The 27,187-nt window shown below is 46.6% G+C and overlaps 1 protein-coding gene across 2 annotated transcripts in view; it reads left to right on the top strand.

The window, feature by feature from the left end:
- The window catches only part of srrm2 (serine/arginine repetitive matrix 2), a 49,134-nt gene that overhangs the window by 15,365 nt on the left and 6,582 nt on the right, over window positions 1–27,187 (top strand). For both annotated transcript variants that reach the window (XM_083649248.1, XM_083649247.1), the window contains exons 3-11: window positions 3,462–3,557; window positions 6,155–6,337; window positions 8,711–8,794; window positions 14,729–14,794; window positions 14,897–14,932; window positions 15,037–15,153; window positions 15,427–15,565; window positions 17,442–19,606; window positions 23,853–25,025. In XM_083649248.1, the coding sequence (XP_083505374.1) occupies window positions 3,462–3,557; window positions 6,155–6,337; window positions 8,711–8,794; window positions 14,729–14,794; window positions 14,897–14,932; window positions 15,037–15,153; window positions 15,427–15,565; window positions 17,442–19,606; window positions 23,853–25,025 (4,059 nt within the window). The remainder of the gene's footprint in view (window positions 1–3,461; window positions 3,558–6,154; window positions 6,338–8,710; window positions 8,795–14,728; window positions 14,795–14,896; window positions 14,933–15,036; window positions 15,154–15,426; window positions 15,566–17,441; window positions 19,607–23,852; window positions 25,026–27,187) is intronic.

Here is a 27,187-nt window from a genome sequence, read left to right as displayed (position 1 = left end):
TCCTCTCTGTTTGGACTAAGACCCAGGTTTAGTTTAGGATGTGACATCCTCCTCTCTGTTTGGGCTCAGACCCAGGTTTAGTTTAGGATGTGACATCCTCCTCTCTGTTTGGACTCAGACCCAGGTTTAGTTTAGGATGTAACATCTTCCTCTCTGTTTGGACTCAGACCCAGGTTTAGTTTAGGATGTGACATCCTCCTCTCTGTTTGGACTCAGACCCAGGTTTAGTTTAGGCTGTGACATCCTCCTCTCTGTTTGGACTCAGACCCAGGTTTAGTTTAGTATGTGACATCCTCCTCTCTGTTTGGACTCAGACCCAGGTTTAGTTTAGGATGTGACATCCTCCTCTCTGTTTGGACTCACCCAGGTTTAGTTTAGGATGTAACATCCTCCTCTCTGTTTGGACTCAGACCCAGGTTTAGTTTAGGCTGTGACATCCTCCTCTCTGTTTGGACTCAGACCCAGGTTTAGTTTAGGATGTGACATCCTCCTCTCTGTTTGGACTCACCCAGGTTTAGTTTAGGATGTAACATCCTCCTCTCTGTTTGGACTCAGACCCAGGTTTAGTTTAGGCTGTGACATCCTCCTCTCTGTTTGGACTCACCCAGGTTTAGTTTAGGCTGTGACATCCTCCTCTCTGTTTGGACTCAGACCCAGGTTTAGTTTAGGATGTGACATCCTCCTCTCTGTTTGGACTCAGACCCAGGTTTAGTTTAGGCTGTGACATCCTCCTCTCTGTTTGGACTCAGACCCAGGTTTAGTTTAGGCTGTGACATCCTCCTCTCTGTTTGGACTCAGACCCAGGTTTAGTTTAGGATGTGACATCCTCCTCTCTGTTTGGACTCAGACCCAGGTTTAGTTTAGGCTGTGACATCCTCCTCTCTGTTTGGACTCAGACCCAGGTTTAGTTTAGGCTGTGACATCCTCCTCTCTGTTTGGACTCAGACCCAGGTTTAGTTTAGGATGTGACATCCTCCTCTCTGTTTGGGCTCAGACCCAGGTTTAGTTTAGGATGTGACATCCTCCTCTCTGTTTGGACTCAGACCCAGGTTTAGTTTAGGATGTGACATCCTCCTCTCTGTTTGGGCTCAGACCCAGGTTTAGTTTAGGATGTGACATCCTCCTCTCTGTTTGGGCTCAGACCCAGGTTTAGTTTAGGATGTAACATCTTCCTCTCTGTTTGGACTCAGACCCAGGTTTAGTTTAGGATGTGACATCCTCCTCTCTGTTTGGACTCAGACCCAGGTTTAGTTTAGGCTGTGACATCCTCCTCTCTGTTTGGACTCAGACCCAGGTTTAGTTTAGGATGTGACATCCTCCTCTCTGTTTGGACTCAGACCCAGGTTTAGTTTAGGATGTAACATCCTCCTCTCTGTTTGGACTCAGACCCAGGTTTAGTTTAGGATGTTACATCCTCCTCTCTGTTTACTCAGACCCAGGTTTAGTTTAGGATGTGACATCCTCCTCTCTGTTTGGACTCAGACCCAGGTTTAGTTTAGGATGTGACATCCTCCTCTCTGTTTGGACTCAGACCCAGGTTTAGTTTAGGATGTGACATCCTCCTCTCTGTTTGGACTCAGACCCAGGTTTAGTTTAGGATGTGACATCCTCCTCTCTGTTTGGGCTCAGACCCAGGTTTAGTTTAGGATGTGACATCCTCCTCTCTGTTTGGACTCAGACCCAGGTTTAGTTTAGGATGTAACATCCTCCTCTCTGTTTGGACTCAGACCCAGGTTTAGTTTAGGATGTGACATCCTCCTCTCTGTTTGGGCTCAGACCCAGGTTTAGTTTAGGATGTGACATCCTCCTCTCTGTTTGGACTCAGACCCAGGTTTAGTTTAGGCTGTGACATCCTCCTCTCTGTTTGGACTCAGACCCAGGTTTAGTTTAGGATGTGACATCCTCCTCTCTGTTTGGACTCAGACCCAGGTTTAGTTTAGGATGTAACATCCTCCTCTCTGTTTGGACTCAGACCCAGGTTTAGTTTAGGATGTGACATCCTCCTCTCTGTTTGGACTCACCCAGGTTTAGTTTAGGATGTAACATCCTCCTCTCTGTTTGGACTCAGACCCAGGTTTAGTTTAGGCTGTGACATCCTCCTCTCTGTTTGGACTCAGACCCAGGTTTAGTTTAGGATGTGACATCCTCCTCTCTGTTTGGACTCAGACCCAGGTTTAGTTTAGGATGTTACATCCTCCTCTCTGTTTGGACTCAGACCCAGGTTTAGTTTAGGATGTAACATCCTCCTCTGTTTGGACTCAGACCCAGGTTTAGTTTAGGATGTAACATCCTCCTCTCTGTTTGGACTCAGACCCAGGTTTAGTTTAGGATGTGACATCCTCCTCTCTGTTTGGACTCAGACCCAGGTTTAGTTTAGGATGTAACATCCTCCTCTCTGTTTGGACTCAGACCCAGGTTTAGTTTAGGCTGTGACATCCTCCTCTCTGTTTGGACTCAGACCCAGGTTTAGTTTAGGATGTGACATCCTCCTCTCTGTTTGGACTCAGACCCAGGTTTAGTTTAGGATGTAACATCCTCCTCTCTGTTTGGACTCAGACCCAGGTTTAGTTTAGGCTGTGACATCCTCCTCTCTGTTTGGACTCAGACCCAGGTTTAGTTTAGGATGTAACATCCTCCTCTCTGTTTGGACTCAGACCCAGGTTTAGTTTAGGACGTGACATCCTCCTCTCTGTTTGGACTCAGACCCAGGTTTAGTTTAGGATGTAACATCCTCCTCTCTGTTTGGACTCAGACCCAGGTTTAGTTTAGGCTGTGACATCCTCCTCTCTGTTTGGACTCAGACCCAGGTTTAGTTTAGGATGTAACATCCTCCTCTCTGTTTGGACTCAGACCCAGGTTTAGTTTAGGACGTGACATCCTCCTCTCTGTTTGGACTGAGACCACTGACCTAAATAATATGGACAAACCCATCCACAATTTTTTGGACTCACATTTTGCTGCAAAGTGTCGCCATCTTGGGGTCCTTGCGCTGCTCACGTGAGATGGGGGTTTCCCAGACCTGCAGCTCCGCCTGCTATTGATCTGTGATCGGCAAGCTGCACGATCACTGGACAGGTGACCTGTCAATCACCCCCTTTTCTATCATCTATTTTACTCCAGTCCAAACGGGCGAGTTATATAAAAAATACCCCCCTACAGTTGTTGTGAAAATGTGAAATTAGCTATATAGACCAAAACCGTGTTTTGGACCAGGCTGCTTAATCACTGTTACAAAGTGGGGCATTTAACATGGGGGTGAACGGGAATGATGGGACTTCTGAGCCCTGCATCAAGTGGCCATTTGAGGAATTACAGTTGTCAGGGTTACTTCCGCGTACTCGTGGGAAAACCCACTGGCTCAGACCCAGGTTTAGTTTAGGATGTGACATCCATCCTCTCTGTTTGGACTCAGACCCAGGTTTAGTTTTGGACATGACATTCTCCTCTCTTGTTTGGACCAGGTACTCTGCTGAGGAGATCGAGGAGAAGGTCAACAGTTTCCGCATGATGCTGCAGGAGAAGCAGGAGCCTCCGCCAGCCACCACCGAGAGACCAGCGTAAGAACAACTGCACGCACGCACACGTCCTCATTTGGTGTTCAACATCATATCGGCATAATGTTTGCAGATAGGATTTTTTTTAACTGAATCTATAATGCAGAAAAGGTGCTTGGATCGAGCAGAGCAGTCTCTGGCATTGTTTACAATACTTTCAACACGGCAGCACGGCTCTAGTTTAGCCAGCTACTTCGTCACTTGGTCGAGGCAAACGAGGAAGTAACTTTGGTTTCAGAGACGCTCTCACTAGGCATGTTTACATGGACCATAGTAATCGGCTTGAAATAGGTGTAAAAGCCCAACCCGATTTAAAAATGCTCCATATAATCATCTCAATCGGCTTAAACAAGCCCAAACCGATTGTCGCACACCTGTTTCAGTTATATCGGTGCATGCTCTGGGCGCATGCAAACACAAGAGCGTATTAAATCACATCGCCTTCAAAGCGATTGATTTAAATCAGATTGAGGAAAAAGTGTGCATGTAAACGCAGCTATTGTCTCATCTTTGTAAGTTCTCGCTATGGATTGATTTTGTAAATGACCGTTTCCCGTAATTTTGGATTATTATTTGATTGCGTGGTGAGTACATGAGTCACAACATGTACATGTGAGTGTTTCTGCCACTGTTGGAATGTGTATTTTGGGTGACTGAATGAGGAGAGGCAGCTGTCCCATAGACTGCCATTGTAATGCTAAGCTAAGTAGCGGGGATGAAACTAGGGGTGCACCGATCGATCGGCAAGCAATCTGTATCGGCCGATATTGACCTCAAATATGCGATCGGCGATCGGCAATTTTTATATATATATATATATATATATATATATTAGGGGTGTCACGGTACACAAAAGTCACGGTATGGTACGTACCTCAGTTTTGGGGTCACGGTTCGGTACGAATACAGTACGGTAAGAAAACGGGGGGAAAAAGCAACAAATTCCAAATTCAGTTTTTTTCCCTTTGAATATGTCTGAATTCTGCTTTTTATGCTATTTTTACCATCAGAAATAGTGTCTAATATGTGGGAATGAATAAATGTCCACTATTTAATAAGATCTAGGCAATCCACACAAAAAGGTTTTACTCTAGAGCAGTGATTTTCAAAGTGTGGGGTGCGCCTCCCTCTCAGATGTCTGTATTCCAGCTGTTTGACAGGGCAAAGGCATTTCCCCCCACTTTAAATCTTTATTGTACACAAGTTTGTAAACAGAGCGCATGTGTGGAGTAGCCTAATACTCCCACCAACCCCTCCCCCTGTTGTATTTGTTTTATGTAGCATTTGCTATTGATGTGTTTGATGTAAGCACGAATTTGGAATCCTATCTAAAAGCGGCCACTAGGCGGCAGTATTTTTTTAGTCAACGTCAAAATACCTACATGTTCAGTAGAAGAAGAATAAAACGGCAGAAGAAGAAAAACTTCTAAACCCCTGTTGAAAGATACCCCCACTGTCTGACAGACAACGGGGTGGCTTTCACTTTCCCAGTAAGTACGGGAAAGAACCCTGTCAGCGCCTTAACGTTATTGGATGTGAGTTTTGTTTAGCATAATATGATTATGTTCGGTCATCTAATGGATTATTGGAACATGACAAGGAGTCATCCCCTCTTCCTTGCTTGTCTGCATCCGCAGATGTCTGGTTGAGTCTGCTTGACCGCATCACTCATCCCACGCGATGTAAGTTGCTTGTTTACAAGTTAACAGCTTTGTCAGTGTTATGTAACGTTTAGCCGCAACGCGCAACTATAAAGGACTTTGTCGCGGCTACGTAACGTTACATTGGCAAGCTTACCTCGTTGGCTTGATGTTGACAGAATTTGCAAAACAGCTTATCGCCACAAAACGTCCCATTCTGTGAACGCGGATTTCTATGGCCCTTGTGTTGTTTTGGTGTGTCTTCTTCTGTGGCGTTTAATTCAATTCAATTCAATCCCGTTCAAACAGCGTTTAGGTGCTTCTGGATTTGACATATTCGTCGGTACGTGAAACGACGTACCGTGATGCCCGTACCGTAAACTCACGGGACGAATACATATACCGTGACACCCCTAATATATATATATATATATATATATATATATATATATTTTTTTAATAAATAAAAAGCCCTATCACTAATCAGGCTTTCCAATGATATAAAATACAATGCCAATAGGTATTATTAAAGGGGAGAAATAATCGACCTAAAATAACGTTTCCAAACTGTCTTTGAGGAGTTTATATATCGGTGATCGGTGGTCGATGATCGGTTGGGCAGATATTTCCCATAGGCGATCGGTGATCGGTGCACCCCTAGATGAAACAGACTTTCTAATGCACGCACAGAGGAGAGAAAGACATCTACATGCTAGTTATATTATCGGGAATATGCCAAATAGGCGAATCTCCCAAAATGTTGGCGTCTCCCTTTGATTGCAAGTGGGGACAGTGTGCGGGAGTCCTCCTTTTGTATTTGGTCTGGTCTTGCCCTTCTCCGACGCACCTGTGGTGTTTAGGTGTGAACAAGCTTTGCTCCTTCAGGCATCAAGGCAATAAAACGGAGAAAATGTGAAAGCAAGTATAGTGACAGGAAGCTGTCTGTGGTTTGTCCATCAGGTTGACAGAGACCCACGCTCTGGCCGCAGCCAACCAGCAGAAGAACGAGCGTCTGCGCGCCGCCTTCGGGATCGCCAGCGACTACGTGGATGGATCGTCCTTCCACCCCGAGCGCAAGGAGCGGGAGAAGGAGAGACGGGAGCAGGAGCGCCTGGAGCGAGAGAAGCAGCAGCAGAGCTATACGTGAGTGGGAAGAGAGATGGATGCACATTGACTTGCTGCACGGGTGGCTCTTTCTCTGATATGAAGCTATATGCTATAGATATTGCGTGTTTTCACTTTATTTATTTTATTGTTTTCTTAACTCTTGAGTGGCTTCTGAATCCACCTGCCCAGGGACTCTAGATGGAAATTAGCCTATGGCTAAATCTGTTACAATACATCTCTTCCCCTATGAGGATTGTCTTATTGTACGTATATGCTCCCTGTCAAATAAACGAATAAACAAACAAGCTACACACTGAGCGGCGTTATATGTATCCTCAATCTCTCCGATTTTCAGTCGTCATGCCAAAAATGCACCAAATGGCAAGTGGCTGCTCCTCCTGTTAAAGCTGGCCTCACCAGAGATGGCTGAATCTCTCCACCACACCCTAAAGAGCTGAACCTCTCCACCACACCCCAAAGAGCTGAATCTCTCCACCACACCCTAAAGAGCTGAACCTCTCCACCACACCCTAAAGAGCTGAACCTCTCCACCACACCCCAAAGAGCTGAACCTCTCCACCACACCCTAAAGAGCTGAACCTCTCCACCACACCCTAAAGAGCTGGACCTCTCCACCACACCCTAAAGAGCTGGACCTCTCCACCACACCCTAAAGAGCTGAACCTCTCCACCACACCCTAAAGAGCTGGACCTCTCCACCACACCCTAAAGAGCTGAATCTCTCCACCACACCCTAAAGAGCTGAATCTCTCCACCACACCCTAAAGAGCTGGACCTCTCCACCACACCCTAAAGAGCTGAACCTCTCCACCACACCCTAAAGAGCTGAATCTCTCCACCACACCCTAAAGAGCTGGACCTCTCCACCACACCCTAAAGAGCTGAATCTCTCCACCACACCCTAAAGAGCTGAACCTCTCCACCACACCCTAAAGAGCTGAATCTCTCCACCACACCCTAAAGAGCTGGACCTCTCCACCACACCCTAAAGAGCTGAACCTCTCCACCACACCCTAAAGAGCTGAACCTCTCCACCACACCCTAAAGAGCTGAATCTCTCCACCACACCCTAAAGAGCTGAATCTCTCCACCACACCCTAAAGAGCTGAACCTCTCCACCACACCCTAAAGAGCTGAACCTCTCCACCACACCCTAAAGAGCTGAACCTCTCCACCACACCCTAAAGAGCTGAATCTCTCCACCACACCCTAAAGAGCTGGACCTCTCCACCACACCCTAAAGAGCTGAACCTCTCCACCACACCCTAAAGAGCTGAACCTCTCCACCACACCCTAAAGAGCTGAACCTCTCCACCACACCCTAAAGAGCTGAACCTCTCCACCACACCCTAAAGAGCTGAACCTCTCCACCACACCCTAAAGAGCTGAACCTCTCCACCACACCCTAAAGAGCTCATTTATGTTCCATTTGTGTACAGAAATAAATGGGTCCCTTTCAAACGGTGTAACCGTCACTGCCCACATACTTGCATGTGTCGTGCACGTTGGTATCATGTTGAGCAATACATCCACTATGTTAAGCAATACATCCACTAGTGGGCAGTAGAGTCATGTGAGTGTGTGGTAGGCTTGGGCATTATTAAGGTATTACCATAGGGCAGGGATACTCAACTTGCTTTGCCCGTGGGCCACTTTCGTGAAATGATAGAAGGCCAGGGGCCAGTTAATAAACAAACAATATACATTTTTCTGTAGCGGATTGTAGGTTTTTGGGGTGTCAGCCGGAGTTTAGTCTGACAATGTTGTGCACACCGGATAGTTAAGTTAGTTATGTTAAGTACATACATAAGTGCCTGGGTAGCGATCAGACAGCGGTATTTGACAATTTAGCAGCTCAATCATAGATTATTGAAAGGTATTCCATATTCCAGACTGAAATGCTATAACAGAAGTGGAGTATTGGCCAGAATTACATGACATTTGGACACTTATTCAGCGGGTAAAAAAAAAAAAAAATTATACAGTGCACCTGAACACAACATGCAAGATACCTGCTGAATAAGTGTCCAAATGTCATGTCATTCTGGCCAATACTCCACTTCTGTTATAGCATTTCAGTCCGCGGGCCACAAGTTGAGTATCACTGCCATAGGGTATACCGGGGTATTTAGAAATATTGGCGGTATGATTTTCAATACCGTCAAAACCGCTTTCTATCTTTTTTGTTGTCCTTGTCCTTGTCTGTGTTGGGCTTAGCCTAAGTCTTTTTATTAATTAATTTATATTTTTATTCTGCCATTTTGTTTGATTGATGCAATGCATAAGCAGCAATATTAAATACATTTGTTGTGTATAGGTGTTTGCCATCTTTGGATTGTGGTTGGATTGTTGTTCCCATCTCATGGTTTGTTGCCTTTGCTCTCTCAGGTTGGTGGAAGAATCGGAGGATTCGGATTCCCGTCCCAAGAAACAGAGCCGGAAAAAGAAGAAGAAAAACAAGAGCAGAGACAGGTGAGGAAAGTTAAGAAGAGCAGAAAATATAATTACAACTACTTCATCATCATAATACAATTGGCGGTTGGGCAGGCTGTGTTAGTCACGATTTTGCTAGCAAATCAGTGACATCAGTGATTAGTGATGCAAATCGTGACATCATCAGTAGGCGTGCTCCGATCACGTTTTTTGCCACCGATCGCTGATGAGAAATATCTGCCCGACCGATCATTTTTAGCAGCTATAGCAGTCTATTATAGAACAGTTTCCATTTGACATATAGGCCTACATTTCATCCATCAAATTGAAAGTGCAGCAACACTCTACATCAACATTTTAACTTTTATTACACCGAGATCCCGCGGTATTGCAATTACGAAGGCCCGCAAATGGGTCGGTGTTGCCCTTTTAGGGCGCTTTCAGACCTGATAGTCCGCTTTAGTCCCCTTCCTTGGTTCGCACCAAATGCAAAAATTATACATTGCTTTGTTTTCCAGCTGGTCCGGTTCGCTTTCACACCAGCCAAAAAGCAAGCGGACCAAATAGGGCTGCCAACCCTCCCAGACTGACCGGAGACTCTGATAGTCTCCCAGGATGGAAAATATAACTTTGTATAATATATAATTTTTTGGCGGCTGAAATTATGTGTGTGCTGTAGCATACTTCATTACCAGACCGCTCTGAAATCCCCTAATCTGAACCGATTGCTGTCATTGCACTTGCTCTGTATCCACAAGATCCATAACCGACATTTCCATCTCCCAAACATGCTATAGCAGCACCTGTCAATCAAAAACTGGGACCCTCAACGCAAGAGTCAGGCTGATACGTGTCATTAACAAGTGGTAATTTGGCTCCGGGAAGTTGCTAAAGGTAAAACAAAACCACTGGTGGTCTGCGGTGCGCCCCCTAGTGGTCCGCGAGTAGATTGATTTTTTTTTAATCTCCCACTATCCAATCAGAGAAATGTTTTCATTTTCTGGGAAATGGAAGTTCAGATCGCGATGCCTATGAAGAACTATATGTATTTTTTCACCCCGAATCCAATGCCACCACGTGTCTCTACGAGTTACGGTTGCGGAGATACGTCCGCCCTGCAAGGGCTACAGGGGAGAGACAGTACAGCGGGGGGTTGGGAGTTCCAAGTTACTGGCCAAACACACTATTTCAGTGCTGTCAGAATATAGAGCCAGTTAACACTTATTTGAACACAAAAACATCACTGAATGCAACTTTAAGATGGCAACAGATAGCCTATTTGACTTTGGCAACATTGAACTTGAAAAAACTTTCTTTGAACTTTGAATATATTTGAACTGAAGAGGAGAAATAAATGTAAAAAAAAAAGTAAATGGACTAACTCAAATAAATTATATATATATTTTCTTTATATCGGTTATCTTGTTTTCATAATTGTGGGAGGCCAACAATTTGATTAATTGTACAGCCTTGTTGCTATTTGTCATTTAATTAGCCTGAGTTCCAGAGTTTTTTTTATTGGTTAAGTGGTCCTTGCTCTGAAAAGGTTTGAGAAAGACTGGTGTAAACTCAGTCTAAAATTCCAAAATCTGTAGGCCTATTTAGAGCATAGATTTAACGTTAGAAATATAGGCTCTGAATCAACACGTTGCGGGCGTAGTTTTCATTGAATTTAAAAAATAGCCTATAAAAATAGCAGGCTATTTCTTAGCTAATGCTACATGTAGCAAGCTAACTGCATTGTAAAGTAGTTAAGAACATTAAAGGGATAGTTCTGTTTGTTTGAAGTTGGGTCCTATGAGGTACTCTCATACAGTCAGTGCACTGGGTAAAGCGCTCTGGATGCATCGTGCACCAAGATAGGAGAACTGCACTCCAGCTGCAACAGGCACAGAGAGCTGTCTGCTGAGTGTGAAGGGGGCCATGAGCAAAAACGTAAAAAACAACAGAAAAAATACATAAAATGCTTCCATACTGCTCACCTGGCATAATCCAAGTCTCCACAAGCCCTGAGATGCCAAGTTGACTTGAAAAGATATCATGTACACCCTGTTTTTAGCTGAAATCATCACTGGAGCTAGCAGCTGAAATTACAACAACTAGGGTACACCCTTGCTATAGTGACGATTTTAGCTAAAAACGGTGTAAATTACATCTTTTCAAGTCAACTTGGCATCTCAGGGCTTGTGGAGACTTGCATTATGCCATGTGAGCAGTATGGAAGCACTTTATGTATTCTTTCTGTTGTTTTTTTACGTTTTTGCTCATGGCCCCCTTCACACTCAGCAGACAGCTCTCTGTGCCTGTTGCAGCTGGAGTGCAGTTCTCCTATCTCAGTGCACGATGCTTCCAGAGTGCTTTACCCAGTGCACTGACTGTATGAGAGTACCTCATAGGACCCAACTTCAAACAAACAGAACTATCCCTTTAAGAGCTAAGAGTTATAACTAGCATCGGTGAAGCAGCATGGGTCTGGTCTCTGACACTCAGCGTGGAGAGCGAGTATTAAACATGCTGTGGTCCTCCTTGGCTGCAAGGATTGCTGCAGTAGTTGCTTCTCCCACAAGGTATTGTATCCTGGCATACTGTACATAACAGACACACTTTAGCTGTTTTCACACATGCGTACAGGAACATTGCCTGTAAATCAATAACGGCTATTTCCCGGAATTTCCCTTCACATCTGAGGGATCACATGTGTGAAAATAACCGTGAAAGGACCTGTATTTTGGGGGGCAAAAATTATTTGTCACACAATAAATCACACTCGTTTGACTTAAGAGGGCATGTATGTTGTATCCTTCACATTCTCTAACCAGTCTTTGAACTGAAATCTTTGAAGAAGTTGGGTTCCCGTCGGAGAGAAATAGCCTGGTTTATCCGTTCACCTGCGGCGCGTTGAAGCACTTTTTACAGACTGGCTTCGTTTGATGTGTCCAGGGACTTGCCTTCGCTGTCGGCAACGTAAGCAAAATACTTCCACATTTCGCTTCGTGCATCTGCTTTCTCCACAAGCGTTGGGCGGCTTCCAAGACTCTCAGAACAAGCCGCTGCCATTTTCGCTGTGCCTGTCCTGTGTGTCGGGCTGCTGCGGAGGACTGAAGGACTGGCCAGAGAGCGAGCAGAGAGGGGAGGGGGGGAAATCGGCACGCCCACACATGAAGCAGACATACCGCTCTTATCGCAAGGTTACGAGAAGATAATTTTGCCAGTTTGCTTTGATGTAAGTAAAGGTAAAGTCCCACTGATTGTCACACAATGTGTGAAATTTGTTCTCCGCATTTGACCCATCCCCTGGGGGAGCGGTGAGCGGCAGCGTGCGCTCGGGAATCACATGGTGATTTAACCCCCCAATTCCAACCCTTTGATGCTGAGTGCCAAGCAGGGAGGCAAATGGGTCCCATTTTTATAGTCTTTGGTATGACTCGGCCGGGGATCGAACTCACGACCTCCCAGTCTCAGGGCAGACACTCAGACCCCAAGGCCACTGAGCTGGTGCGCGAATGATTAGATTATGCACGCTGGAACGTTAAAGTCGAGCTGAACTCATAAAAGACTTTTCTTTTCTTTTACCGTAGTTCAAATACCTGGGTGCACCTATTTAATAATGTATGCAAACAAAATCACAAAAGTCAAATTTCTTTAGTTTTTCACACTTTTTCACATCAAAAGTTAATTTTTCAAGATTTCATTGATAACAGTAATGTACAGTTTGCTGACGTCACCTAGTACTATCAAATTTCTACCCCATTTCTACCCCCGCCTAGTGCCTGTCATCTGGCAGAATTCCTATCCCATAAACTAACTACCGTACTAACTTGGCCAATTGTTAGAAACATGAACACAAAACAAAAACTATAATCTCTAAGAATGCAAAGAAATGTAACTGGCTCGTTAAAACGCGCATTCCAGGCATATCGTATTTACAGAAATAGCGTAAAAGGCGCGCGTTTGAGAGCGTGGTTGTCAGGGGTCTGCCCTCGGAGATTCCAGGCGGGCGGGCAGCACCCATTCATCGGATTGTCCGCTCTCTCAATTTGTCATCTCAGACAAATTATGTTTTCAGTCTGAAACGGACTGCGACGCACGTGACGATACGGGTTCAGTTCGACTTTAAGCAACGTGTGTACACCGCGCCCATGAGAGAAGGACCGGCAAATGACTTGACACGTTTCACACTTGAGTCGCTCTGCCAGCATACCGGTCCTGTCACTACCTAGGAGGTAGTAAAAGATCAGCCATGACGGGGGCGTGCTTGTGCCAGAAAACAACTTTCACACATGAAAGCATTACACCGCTTTCTGCTCATTTCCCGGTATAAAGCAGAAGCATTATATATATTATATTATTATATATATATTAGGGCTGTGGCGATTCACTTATCTCCCGATTCGATACTATCACGATTCTTGGGTGCCGATTCGATTTATATTGCGATTCTTAAGTATTGCGATTCTACGATTATTGCGATTCGATATTACGATTTATTGCGATTTTTGTTTATTTTTTTCTTTTCTTTTTTCAGTTTGTTTGCTTTTTTACACTAGATTAGAACATGGGAAAAGTTGAATCATACACTAGAGACTGTATATTATATATCATGAGTAGGGCTGGGCGATATAGTTAAAAACAGGGGCGGACTGGGATCATAATTCAGGCCGGGCATTAGATACCAAGCAGGCCAGGCCGATATGGGCCAACGCGCGTGAAATTTGGGCCGTTTGAAGCCAGATTTGGGCCGTTTGAAGTCCAATTTTACAATGAGATGCACCCACTTTAACCCTGAAGTGTAATTATTACTTCAGACTAACTAATAAAGTAATAAAACCACTAGTAAACCAGTAGGCAGCGCCTGGCCTGCTGTTCAGTGAGTGGCCTGACTGCAAGCACCCAAAATTTTTTTTTTTTTTTTTTTTTTTTTAATTTGCGATTATCGATTCTGGAATAAAAGATCGATCCAAAAAATCGTGACATTAAAAATCGCGATACTTGGGTGAATCGATTTTTTCCCCCACCCCTAATATATATATTATATAGTATAAAGCAGGTATAAAGCACATGTGTGAAAACGGCTTTTGTAATGACACCGCTGAGATGTTTCAGCTGTGTTTGCATGCGGCCATTTTGAGCACAATGCTCACGTCTTTTGCATCATCAATCGGTTTTGCAATCACCGCAAATAAAGCATTATCACAATTATCCGATCTCATATTTTAGGCCTGATTCCCATCGCGTGCCGATCGATCGGCGCACCCCTAATCGTCAGTGATGTCATAAATCCCACATGTTGCCCATGGCGCATGGCCTCCTGAGTCTCCACCCTAGAAATGTGACGCAAATCGGGACATCATCAGTGATTTGTGATGCAAACCGTTATGGATGCAAAATATCGGCAATCATATCGTTATCTGCCGATGTTGAATGAATGAATTTTTTTAACATATCGACATCAGTCCGATTTGCAATGTTAATATCGGTTATCGTTATCAGCCAAAATCTTCACATTGAGAGGAAACAATGTGGTAAAAAAAATCCATTCCTTTTCAAATTCAGTGTTTACATGTGTTTTTCAGTATGTACAAAATTGATTATCATATAAACTTGTTTTTATACAGATCATATCGACATCGATAAATATCGGTTATCGGCCATAACAGCAATTTTAATATCGGTTATCGTTATCGGCCAAACTTTTCATATCGGAGCATCACTACATGATTGATTGATTGATATTTTTATTTAAGTGTCATGCACCTTAGGGTGCCCAGCCCATATGGGCTTACAAGACACTATGAAATAGCCAAGACAAATCATGACATCATCAGCGATGTCATAAATCACATGACTTGTCTCCAGAGTCGTGATTTGTGAGGCAAATCGTGACATCAGCGATGTCATAAATGCCACAACATGTTGCGCAAGATTGCTAGTGATTTAAAATTGTTTGACATTGATTGTTCCTTGTGTCATCAGCTCAGAGAGTCCCTCGTCCTCTCCGCACCGAGAGAAAAAGAAATCCAAAAAGAAGAAAAAGAAACGGTATTCTACCCCCATTGTATTCTCACGTTGTCTTTCTCGTGCTGATTTCATGTCTGTACATGTCTGTCATGTGGGTTGACTGGAAATGTTTGTTTCTTTCAGAGAGGCTTCAGAAGAGGACGAAGAGGAGATGGACAGGTAGGTGTGACCGTTCCCACTGTGTTCATCATCTCTGTCGTGGCTGGAAGAAGCGTCGGTGGAGCTTTCTAGCATATCATTGCTTTTTTTCTGTCCCCCCATAGTTCTTCAGATGACAAGCACAAGGGCTCCAAGAGGAAGCGGAAGGAGAGTGAACCCACGAGTCCTCCAAAGGCCAAGGCTCGGCGAAACAGGAGTGTCTCCTCCAGCTCTGCTCACAGGTAAGAACATTGCTATGCCTCCGCCGGCGATCGCCGTGGGCAGAGGCCTTATATATGTCCGGGTTGTCCGTACGTACATGCGCCCGGCCTTTAAAAATCCACACAGTTCACAGCCAACCGTTATTCTACAAACAGGGATGTCTTTTTATCTACACGTCTTAGAATTCTGCCCAAATTGTGTGTAAAAAAAAAAGTGTTAAAGCAACACTTCCCACAATAGACCACTGTCATCTCTCAAATCACTGTTCTCCCCCCCCCCCCTGATATCAATAGCCAGTCTCCCGCCCCACCGAGATCACGACAACAGGACCAACCGTCAAGGACAGCCGACGAAGGCAGGAAGGGGAGGTCCCCGGACAGGAGGAGGCGGGGCTACGAAGAACACAGCCCACATGGGCAGGGAGGCAGAGGGGTGAGTATTACAACCCTGGAGATACACTACCCAACTGACTGGAGATACACTACCCAACTGACTGGAGATACACTACCCAACTGACTGGAGATACACTACCCAACTGCTACCCAATGCTGGCGATCTCACTCAAAAAGATCTAAAAATAAGTGTTCCAGGTTACTGGACAGAACTTTTCTTTTTTGTCTAAATACAATGAATATAAAACAATTAATTCCAGTAGGCTATATCCCACAGCTATCATGCATTTACTTTTCCAAAAGAAAAAAGGTGCAACAGAACAGGGGCTCCAGATGGAAAGTAGCCTATGGCTAAATCTGTTACAAAGCATCTCTTCCCCTATGGGGTTTAATGTGTTTTTGTATATGTCCCTGCCTAATAAACTAATAAAATAAAATAAATAAACATCAAAATGTTATCCATGGACAAGGAGTTTATAGCCTATAGGTCTGGAGAGGAGGGTGAGGTCCGCCCACTTGTCTGCAGCCAGGTTGGGTCTGGAGCCCAGACCTTTGAAGCCATGCCCACTCTACAGTTGTGGATTTGGCTGTTCTTGAGTAGATGAGGAAATGAGTTTGAGTTGACTCAGTTTGAATATCAGAGTTTACACACAGAGTCTGTTTTTTTAATCCGCCATCTGAAAAAATAATCATCGCGCACAGAAAATCTTGCACACTGGTCCAATGCGTTTTAATATTATGTTTGTCGTTCTATTCGCAATACGAAACAAATAGTCCTCTCCTGTATCCACGTTACAACGTGACTGACATAGCAGCAGCAGCTGATCTGCAGCAGGCAGCGGTGATGTGGACTGCAGCTGGTAGTACCTTCACTTCGCCAAGCCGGCTGTGTTGCGCTGTGGCCGGGGAGAGAGAGGGGCCGGTGAGGTGAAGCGAGCCGCTCAGAGTGGACTCGCCGAGTGTAACCTACGCCGAGTGGGACTCGGCAACGTACCCGGCCCCTCCGCGGCTTATTTTCGACTTGCATGTGTGACAAACTGTAAAATTTCCACAATGAGGAGGACATGCTGGCGTGTGTTTCCTTTTGGCTGCTTGGGGTGCGCGCACGTCACGTGAATGCGTGCATCGTGCAGCTGCAGGTAATTGACCCAAAAAAGGGGAAAGCCGACCGGCGCACAGGATCGGCTATGTGGACTCCCTCTCTCTCTAGTTTCGTTTCCGCTGAGATCACGTGCTTTTTTTCACCAGTCACCATTGGTTCAAGGCAACACTGTTGCCTTCAAGTGAACTGGGACTGAATGCCGGTCTGATTGTTAACGCTCTGAAAAAATAAATATATATATTGACGGTCGAATTCTGTACTCGCACACGTGCCCCAAAAGGCATTTTACAATTCGCACTGTTCTATTTTTAGTCGCATATGCGAGTAAAACGGGCGCAGTCACCAGCCCTGACTGAATGTATTGTGAACAAAACATTCACTTCAGAATTTTTTAGACAGTCAGATTTCAGACAGACAGACTTCTGTTGTGTTCTGTCATTTACATGTATTCTACAGTCCACCACCAGGGACACTATTGTAAAGTAGCCACTGTTGAATGCGACTGACAGTAGAAGAAGAGTTAAGATGGCTGCTACCACTACAGCATGAATGTTGCGTTGCTGCTGATATAACTTGTTACAGTTTAGCCTGTTGAATTGTTGAATTTCAGCCCAATTATGGCAAATTCTGCAGTATTCCACGTTTTACAGTTGATCATTTTTATTGGCACTTAACACAATTCCGTCTGTGATTTGGCTCTAGGTGATACTTAGCAAAAGATGAGATGCGTTTTATGTCACCTTCTGCAAACGTTTTTCCCCCACCTGATATTCCATGGTGTCTTTCCTTGACATGCTCCTTCTTGGTCTTATAGAAATCTCCAAGGAGCCACAGCCCTCCTGGACATCAGCAGAGGGCCAACCAGGAGAGAGAGAGAGAGCAGGCGAGGGAGAACGAGCGAGACAAGGCCTCCAAGAGGAGACACGACGACTCCTCCCCCTCTCCCACCCCGCAACCAGAGAAAGGCAGACCTGCATGGAGCAGGGAGGCCGAGAGAGGGAGGCGCTCAAGAAGCAGACAGAAGGAGAGGGAGAAAGGGCGACGTTCACGAAGCAGAGAGGAGAAAGGGAGGCGCTCAAGAAGCAGAGAAGAGAAAGGGAGGGGTTCAAGAACCAGAGAGGAGAAAGGGAGGCGCTCAAGAAGCAGAGAAATTGAGAGGGAGAAAGGGCAGCGTTCACGAAGCAGAGAAGAGAAAGGGAGGGGTTCAAGAAGCAGAGAGGAGAAAGGGAGGCGCTCAAGAAGCAGAGAAGAGAAAGGGAGGCGCTCAAGAAGCAGAGAAGAGAAAGGGAGGGGTTCAAGAACCAGAGAGGAGAAAGGGAGGGGTTCAAGAACCAGAGAGGAGAAAGGGATGGGTTCAAGAAGCAGAGACGAGAAAGGGAGGGGTTCAAGAACCAGAGAGGAGAAAGGCAGGCGCTCAAGAAGCAGAGAGGAGCAGGAGAAAGTCCCACAAAGGACCCGACATGACTCATCATCGTCATCATCATCCTCCTCCTCCTCCTCCCCATCTCCTTCTCCTCCTAAACAGGAGAGCAGGAGGGCCAAGAGCAGAGAAACGGAACGGGAAAAGGACGAGAAGAAACAGGACAAAAAGCCAAGACATGACTCTTCATCTTCTTCATCATCACCCTCACCGCCCCCAGAGAGGCCAAGGAGGGACAGGAGTGGGGAAAGGGAGCACCGGACGGAGAGAGATCAGCACCTGCGGGCACCAAATGACCGAGACAACGGGAACAATAACGGGAAGGGACGGGAGCGAGAGGCGTCGCCTCACCACCCGAAAAATGACCGGGGGAGGGGCGCACACCACCATTCCCCGTCGCCCGCCCCCCGTTCGCCCCTCGCCAACGGTCGCCAGAGGGAGTATGAGCGGAGAAGAGAGAAAGAAAGGGATGAGGAGGAGAGGGAGAGGGAGCTGAGCAAGGAGAATAAAAAGGAGAGGGAGCAGGAGAGAGAGCGAGGAGCCGACGGCGACAGAAAGCAGGGCGAGCCGAGGTCCAGCCGACATTCCTCCGCCGCTCAGCCGGCGCCCATCCAACCGTCAGAGGAGCATCGAGCAGACAAAACCAGCCCAGTGGAAAAAAGGCCCGCGGAGAGAGGCAGGGCCGAGAGACCGCAGACGATGGAGAGGCAAGAGAAGGAGCCAAGCCCTCAGAGAAAGGAGAAGCAGGAGGAGAGGGAGAAACGGGACAATAAAGAAAAAGAGAGCAGCAGCAGTAGCGATAGCGACAGTGACAGCTCCTCCTCCTCTTCTTCTTCGTCCTCTGATTCGTCCTCTTCGTCCTCGTCCTCCGAAGACGAGGACAAGGCGAAGAAGGCGGCGCCGGCAGGGAAGGGGAAAGACAGCCCGCCGAAAAGTGTGCAGCCCGCCATCGGTGCCGCTGTTCACAGGTATCTAGCCAACGGTGCAAGAGAAGGCTCCGCCTCCGAGAGTGACGGACAGCGGCAAGCCCTGAAGGAAAGGGCAGGAGGGGGAGGAGAGAGGTGTGTACCGTCTGAGAAGGAGAGACTTGCCCAAAGAGGTCCGGCGGAGGACCACGCCCCCCGAGCCCGAGGGCAGGAGCGGTACAGTCCCACACAGATGGACAGCCCCAGTCCGCCCGCTTCCCCGCCCAACAGAGCGGCCGCCAGCCGAGGCGGTGAGCGCTACTCCCCCACTGACGGCGAGAAGGAGAGAGGGAGGGAGAGAGAGAGCGTGAGGAGACCCAGCCCCGTGGCCCCTCCGTGCCCCAAACCCGCCGCCCCCCCGGCCCGCCTGCGCACACCGCCTCAGCAGTACCAGGACCCCCCACTCCGCTCCAGGCGAGCTTCCCCTCCCCCGGCCTGGTCGGATCGCGAAAGGGAACGGCAGAGAGACAGAGAGAAGGAGAGAGAGAGGGAAAGGGAGCGGGAAAGAGATAGAGGAGGGAGGGACAGAGAGCGAGATCGGCCAGCCAGGAGGAGCAGGTCCAGAAGTCCAAGGAGGCGCAGCCCCCCCAACAGGTGAGACACTGGTTCAGCCCCCCCCCAACAGGTGAGACAGTGGTTCAGCCCCCCCCCCCCCCCCCCCCCCCCCAACAGGTGAGACAGTGGTTCAGCCCCCCCCCCCCCCCCCAACAGGTGAGACAGTGGTTCAGCCCCCCCAACAGGTGAGACAGTGGTTCAGCCCCCCCAACAGGTGAGACAGTGGTTCAGCCCCCCCCAACAGGTGAGACAGTGGTTCAGCCCCCCCCCCCCCCCCAACAGGTGAGACAGTGGTTCAGCCCCCCCCCCCCCCCAAACAGGTGAGACAGTGGTTCAGCCCCCCCAACAGGTGAGACAGTGGTTCAGCCCCCCCAACAGGTGAGACAGTGGTTCAGCCCCCCCAACAGGTGAGACAGTGGTTCAGCCCCCCCAACAGGTGAGACAGTGGTTCAGTCCCCCCAACAGGTGAGACAGTGGTTCAGCCCCCCCCCCCCCAACAGATGAGACACTGGTTCAGCCCCCCCAACAGGTGAGACAGTGGTTCAGCCCCCCCAACAGGTGAGACAGTGGTTCAGCCCCCCCCCCCCCAACAGATGAGACACTGGTTCAGCCCCCCCAACAGGTGAGACAGTGGTTCCCACAGGATTTTGAGTTGTTGTGGTAAAATGCATCAATCTGGTGCACTTTGAGAGCTAAATCTAGTGGCTAGTAGATCTATGATGAATTACACACCACATTCATATCCTCTTTACTGTGCTGTGCCTGTGATTGGAATGTTGTTCAGCCAAGACAATACTTAGGCTATCCACCTTATTTTTGAATGCCCCACTGTAAAAAAAGAATTGTGGGTACAAGGTCCGGTTTAACGTGACTCATTGTTGCCGCTTGCCATTTCCTTTGTTATACTCTGGCTGCAGACCTGAATTATAAACCGGAAGCTGGAGTCCGTTATAAAAGTTATAAAACGTTATAAACAACTAACCAACGCTGGAGGTCCGTATGGAAACTCGAAATGTGTGTTACTCGAAATGGTTAAAAGTTAAATCAATTTGGTGGCGTTTTACTGCCATGTAACATAGCTAGCTAGCCGCTAACATTAGCCACCACAGTTAGTAGCCGACTACCCACAATGCATTACGTTATCCCAGCACCCGAACAACACGGCTGTAGAGCAGAATGGCTCTGCTGTAAAAGGGTAAAATCCTCAGACGTTTTTTTTGTCGGGGGCTGGGGGGTTATCTAAATTGGTTACACCGGAAATAGAACCCATCGTTAACGTAAGGCAAAATGGCCGCCAAAAATAAGGTGGATAAGCATCAAAACAAGAGTTTGTCCGGCAGCTAAATTAAAAAAAAATCCCTCCTAATTTTGATTATTTATTACCGTATGCATAATATGTACAACAGTGATGTTCCCTTTGGATTGGGTTTTATACAGAATAGACACCTAATTAAATGAATGTGGCAAATGTAGGCTATGTTTCTCCATATTTTGTGTAAAGCCATACATGGAATACATGATAGGGAGAACATAATTTATGATAGTTTCATTTGGACAAAAACTAAATAAAATTGTTTTTTGTTTTTGTTTTTTTTACCAGAATGAAATGTTATATGGTCTCTGATTCTAAATATAGCTGAATCGCTTGGTTTGACCAAGTAAAAAAAAAAATTCCAAGCATTTTACGAAATGTAGGGGGAAATAAATGGCGGCATTTGTTTTTGGGACTAAATCCTTTCCACACAAACAAAGACGACATTCGAAAGCTTAGAGTCGGCTGTTTCCAACGGTGCAAGGCTCGTTGCTGAGAGAAAACTCAGTCAGTAGGCTGTCAAAGAACAGCAAAAAGTTTTTAACTTTTAACAGATAAAACTATAAATGATGTCTTCCCTTTTGCTGTTTTACAATCAAAAGTTGTGTTAGACTTCATAAAAACGCTACTACTTGCTACTCCTAATGCCTCCATCATCTTGAAAAGTTTTTTTTTTACAGTCATGGTGTTTACAAAGCCATGGTTTTACATGGAGTGGGTCGCCTTCACACAATATACGATCTTTGTGTTCGCCTCCACGGCATTTCCTGGAAAACTGTGCGACATTCTTTCACTCCACATCGATTCTATTGGCTCTGACGGTTCCATAGAGGTGTCAATCATCCAAATCAACCAATGGGTTCCCGAGATATCCCTCTGCGTAACGCCCCAGGCTTTGCGTGCGTATTGAAGAATCCCTTTTGATGCTTTGCACGCAGTAAAAACACAGATGCAACGCTTGAGGTTTACCCAAACCATAACGCATATTAACTGAATACCTAAAAATATTTTTCAGTCTTCTACCATAGAAAAGTGAAATGGCACACAGGGTGCCCAAAATGTGCCCAACATCAGGTCCGCCTGGACCTACCTGTAGTAAAACATCTGTAAAACTGATCCGGTTCACTTTGTAAGGATTTGATACAAGCACTCATAAGATATTACTCTACTAGCCTGGTAAACCAGCCGGTCACGTGAACTCACATTTCCTTTGGTTCTGCGGGACGGTCTGGCCTCACCTCTAGGAGGGCTGTCTGCAGAAACTACAAAGCGGACGAGCCAATCAGCGACCCGCCTCGTAGTTGACATCGTAACCGTCCAATCAGAACGTCCCTAGCAAAACGGTAATGGCCGCCTCCTTGCCTGTCCGCCTCGAGGAGTAATGTCAATGTTCGACTAGTTTAAACAGCTGAGTTTCTGGGCGGAAAATGTTTTTGTCGTTCTGCCAAGTGGATTTGGGTTTGACTGGATCCAACACTGATTGTCTGAAGGAGTAGAGAGCCCCAGGAACGAGTCCGGAAAACATCGATGCTAACACTTCCGAGTTCTTCACTGTTTTCGCCTATGGGATTTTTGAATGGGTTTTTGGCGCGATGCTTCTAATAAGGTCTCTGGGCAATGCAAGCTGAATCAAACGCGAACCAGTGTTCAGTAGGATAATCTTCACACATGAGGACCACTTTTATGAGTTTTGAAGCTTTTACGTGCTTAAAAACGGGCGGCTAGCTAGCAAATGGCAAAATGAGACTACACTGTTGAGTCGACGGGGATATTATACGTCAATAACGTCATCACTTCAAAGGACGAACATGGAAATTCTCTTTCCCTCACCTGGATACGCCCAGGGTAATCAGTGCACAGCAGCGCACACATCAACAACAGTCCAGGTTGAGTGGTGACGTGACGGGGAAGCCTATGCGACACTGTGTAGTTCTGGATTAGCTTAGCACAAGCTTTTTACTTCTAGGGCTCGCATGCTATGCTTCAAAACTCATAAAAGTGGTCCTCATGTGTGCAGATTATCCCGCTGAACACTGGTTCGCGTTTGATTAAGCTTGCGTTGCCCAGAGACCTTACTTGAAGCATCGCGGCAAAAACCCATTCAAAAATCCCATAGGCAGAAACAGTGAAGAACCAGGAAGTATGGGACTTCCGCATTCCGACTACAAAAATGCGTCATCCCTGGGGCTCTCTGCTGTCTGTCAAGGCAAGTACACCCGCCCAACTTCCGCCCACTACAAAGACTTGTGAAGGCTTCAGGCCAGACGGGAACGAAGAACAAAATGAAATGTGAGTTCACATGAGGCTGGTTTACCAGGCTATTGCTCTACTGCTCCATAGAATCATTTGGCTGCCAACCCATAATTTCCGGGTGGTTTTCATCCTAGTTCGGAAATGTCTCATCTCTATCCACCTTATTTTTGAATGGCCCACTGTACAAATAATTATGGGTACAAGTTCCGGTTTAACGTGACTTATTGTGGCAGCTTGCCATTTCCTTTGTTATACTCTGGCTGCAGACCCGAATTATAAACCGGAAACCGGAGTACGTTATAAAAGTTATAAATATAGTCACGTTATAAACAACTAACCAATGCTGGGGGTCCGTATGGAAACAGTGTTACTCGAAATGGTTAAAAGTTAAATCAATTTGGTCATTTAGTGGCATTTTACTGCCATGTAACATAGCTAGCTAGCCGCTAACATTAGCCACAGTAGGGTGGACACTGCGCTCTTAAAGGGATATTTATCGACGAGATTTCTGCCAAGCTGGACCTGATTAGTGATTTGCTCCGTTCGCCCAGACGGGTGTCAAGCTGTCAGCAACAAGGCTGGGAGGATCACACCGGAAGAAAAACGCATAGGCATCATGGCCACTAGAAATAAGGTGGATATACAGTTGCAGCTGTACTAAGCTCCTCCTCCTTTTGCATGTGGCTCTTTTAATTCCGTCTTTACTGCTTCCCCTTTAAGGTCCCGCCGCTCTCCCTCACCACCGCGACGAAGGCGGAGCAGCCGCTCGCTCTCTCGAGAGCGGGAAAGAGAGAGAGAAAAGGAGCGAGAGAGGACCAGACAGAGGGAGGCGGAGAGAGAGAGAGAGAGGGCGAGAGAGAAGGAGCGCCAGCAGCTAAAAGAGCGCCAGCAGCTAAAAGATGCTCCTCCTCCCCGCCGCTCCTCCTCCTCCTCCTCCTCCTCCTCTGGCTCCTCCTCTGGCTCCTCCTCTTCAACCTCGCCCTCGCCGGCCCGAGAGAGGAAAGACGCCAAGCTGCCACCGGAGAGAGAGCGCGGAGCAGAGCCAGAGAGGAGAGAGGCCAAACCACCACCGGAAAGAGAGCGCAGAGAGGAGCCAGAGAGGAGAGAGGCCAAACAACCACCACCGGAAAGAGAGCGCAGAGAGGAGCCAGAGAGGAGAGAGGCCAAACAACCACCACCGGAAAGAGAGCGCAGAGAGGAGCCAGAGAGGAGAGAGGCCAAACAACCACCACCGGAGAGAGAGCGCAGAGAGGATCCAGAGAGGAGAGAGGCCAAACCACCACCGGAGAGAGAGCGCAGAGAGGAGCCAGAGAGGAGAGAGGCCAAACCACCACCGGAGAGAGAGCGCAGAGAGGAGCCAGAGAGGAGAGAGGCCAAACCACCACCGGAGAGAGAGCGCAGAGAGGAGCCAGAGAGGAGAGAGGCCAAACCACCACCGGAGAGAGAGCGCAGAGAGGAGCCAGAGAGGAGAGAGGCCAAACCACCACCGGAGAGAGAGCGCAGAGAGGAGCCAGAGAGCAAAGAGGCGGACAGGGGGAGGAAAGGTCGCTCCTCTCCGTCATCCGCCCCCACCAGAGACTCCTCCTCCTCCCATGTCCCGGCTCCAGATAACCGAGGCCAACACGGAGAGGGCAGACGCTCCCATCCGCCTCCGGCCGGCAGAGAAGCCAGGGAGGTGCCGGGGGCTCCTGCTCTGAAGCAGACCCCACCGGCAGCACCGCGCTCCTCAGACCAGACGGTCAGGAGCGAGAACGCCGTCAACGGGAAGGAGGGGAAAGAAAACAAGAAAGGAAAGAGGAGCACTAGCTCCTCCTCTTCCTCCTCCTCCTCTTCTTCTTCCTCATCTTCATCCTCTTCGGACAGCTCTGACTCTGAGGCGGAGCAGGGAAAAGGGTAAGGAGGGGACTGGGGATCCTGAGGTACATGACATGCAGAATACTAGACTCTGGCTGCAAGTTTATCATTATTATGGTTAATGTTTAGAATAATGCAATTGAATGAGTTCTCTGACATACTGCTCTCACTATAGCCTACCAGTCACTACTGAAATCTACCGCATAACCCCAATGTATTTTTCTATTTCATAAAAAAAAAACATGTTACTGTACTGGCTAAGATAACCATCTTACATTAGATGTACAGTATAATAGTATATTAGATTTTCAACGTGCATGAATGGATAATGGAAATATAGGCTAGTTGATTTTTTTACCCAAATACTCTAATTCATTATTATATTTAAATCGTATTTTAAAATTAAAAAAACAATCGGCATTATGTATCGACCATCGGCTGCCCTGCTCTCTAAATATCAGCATCGGCCATATCGGTTCGTTGTACCGAACCGTCACTCCGAAATCCGAGGTACGTACCGAACCGTGACTTCTGTGTACCGTGAGACCACTAACCTGTAGGTACAGTAGGGCTGGGCGATTAATCGAATTTTAATCATGATTACGATTTGGGCTGTCCACGATTATGAAAACAAGATAATCGACATACAACGATTTTGCGGCTCTTGTCACTCTCGTTCTGTCTTGTGTTGTAAATCGAGCGCACCCTTTCCTTTGCAGCGGTGTGCTCGGCCCCTCCCCCAAAGCCCAAAACACACACACACACCGCTCGAGTTGGGAATGACTGTCGTCATGTGAACAGAGAGCCACGGCACTTCTCCTCCCCGCTTATTTCGTGGTAGCACAAGAATAAGATGAGAGAAGTCACAGAAAGAGAGCCGCTGGTCGAGAGGAGAGGTAAAACAACGTATGTGGGGTGGAAACACTATGGTTACTTTCGCCGAGTTTAAAGGTCCACACATCAGGAGCGATGCGAATATACAGCACGGAATTGCGATGCGAGTTTTGACCCACCTGTCAATCACAGCCACAGACTTGGAACAAACAGTGCAAGATATGCGCGGTCGTGGCTGCACCTCGCAACACAACCTATCACTTGAAATCCACTCACAAAGTGGTCTATGACCAAGCAATAAACGCCAAACGAACAAAAATACAAAGCCCCATCTAGTTACTGCCACCGCATACAGTCATCGATTCAGGACACAATGCGACCGCATATTCAACAGCTAACAGAGCTCACAGATAAACATTAACGATAGCCTATTATGAACCTAAACGACGTAAGTCGCTTTGGATAAAAGCATCTGCCAAATGAGTAATTTAATGTAATGTAAACTAACGTTACTCGTTCTCATTTGGTTAGTTTTGAGGTTTAAGGACTACTAGTTCAGATGTTTACCAACATATTGAATGTAGATTAATAGTTGCAGTTGGTTGTGGCAGTTCACTGCAACATAGTAGGCCTATACTGTATATTTATTTTAGTTTTTATTTTATTTCTAAATCTTTGCACTTTTATTATTTATTTTCACTTATTTATTTTCAATTATATCTCAAATCCAAAGACATCCAATGTTAAATAAAAAGGCAGTGTAAATGTTGAATAAATTCATGATGTTCTCAATGTCAATGAGTAATCGTGTTAAATAATCGTGATCTCAATATCAATCAAAATAATCGTGATTATGATTTTTGCCATAATCGTGCAGCCCTAAGGTACAGTGCCATAGCCATAGCTATGGTTATGACAGTTCTATAGCCTGTAGGTCTCATAGCCATAGCTATGACAGTTCTATAGCCTGTAGGTACAGTGTCATAGACATAGCTATGGTTATTACAGTTCTATAGCCTGTAGGTACAGTGTCATAGACATAGCTATTAGGGGTGGGGGAAAAAATCGATTCACCTAAGTATCGCGATTTTTAATGTCACGATTTTTTGGATCGATCTTTTATTCCAGAATCGATAATCGCAACAACAACAACAAATTTTTTTTTTTTTTTTTTTTTTGTGGGTGCTTGCAGTCAGGCCACTCACTGAACAGCAGGCCAGGCGCCGCCTACTGGTTTACTAGTGGTTTTATTACTTTATTAGTTAGTCTGAAGTAATAATTACACTTCAGGGTTAAAGTGGGTGCATCTCATTGTAAAATTGGGCTTCAAACGGCCCAAATTTCACGCGCGTTGGCCCATATCGGCC

This window comes from Poromitra crassiceps (genome assembly GCF_964638095.1).
Source record: "Poromitra crassiceps genome assembly, chromosome: 13".
In the NCBI taxonomy this organism is placed as follows: domain Eukaryota; kingdom Metazoa; phylum Chordata; class Actinopteri; order Beryciformes; family Melamphaidae; genus Poromitra; species Poromitra crassiceps.
This window is presented reverse-complemented; position numbering and strand designations above follow the sequence as displayed.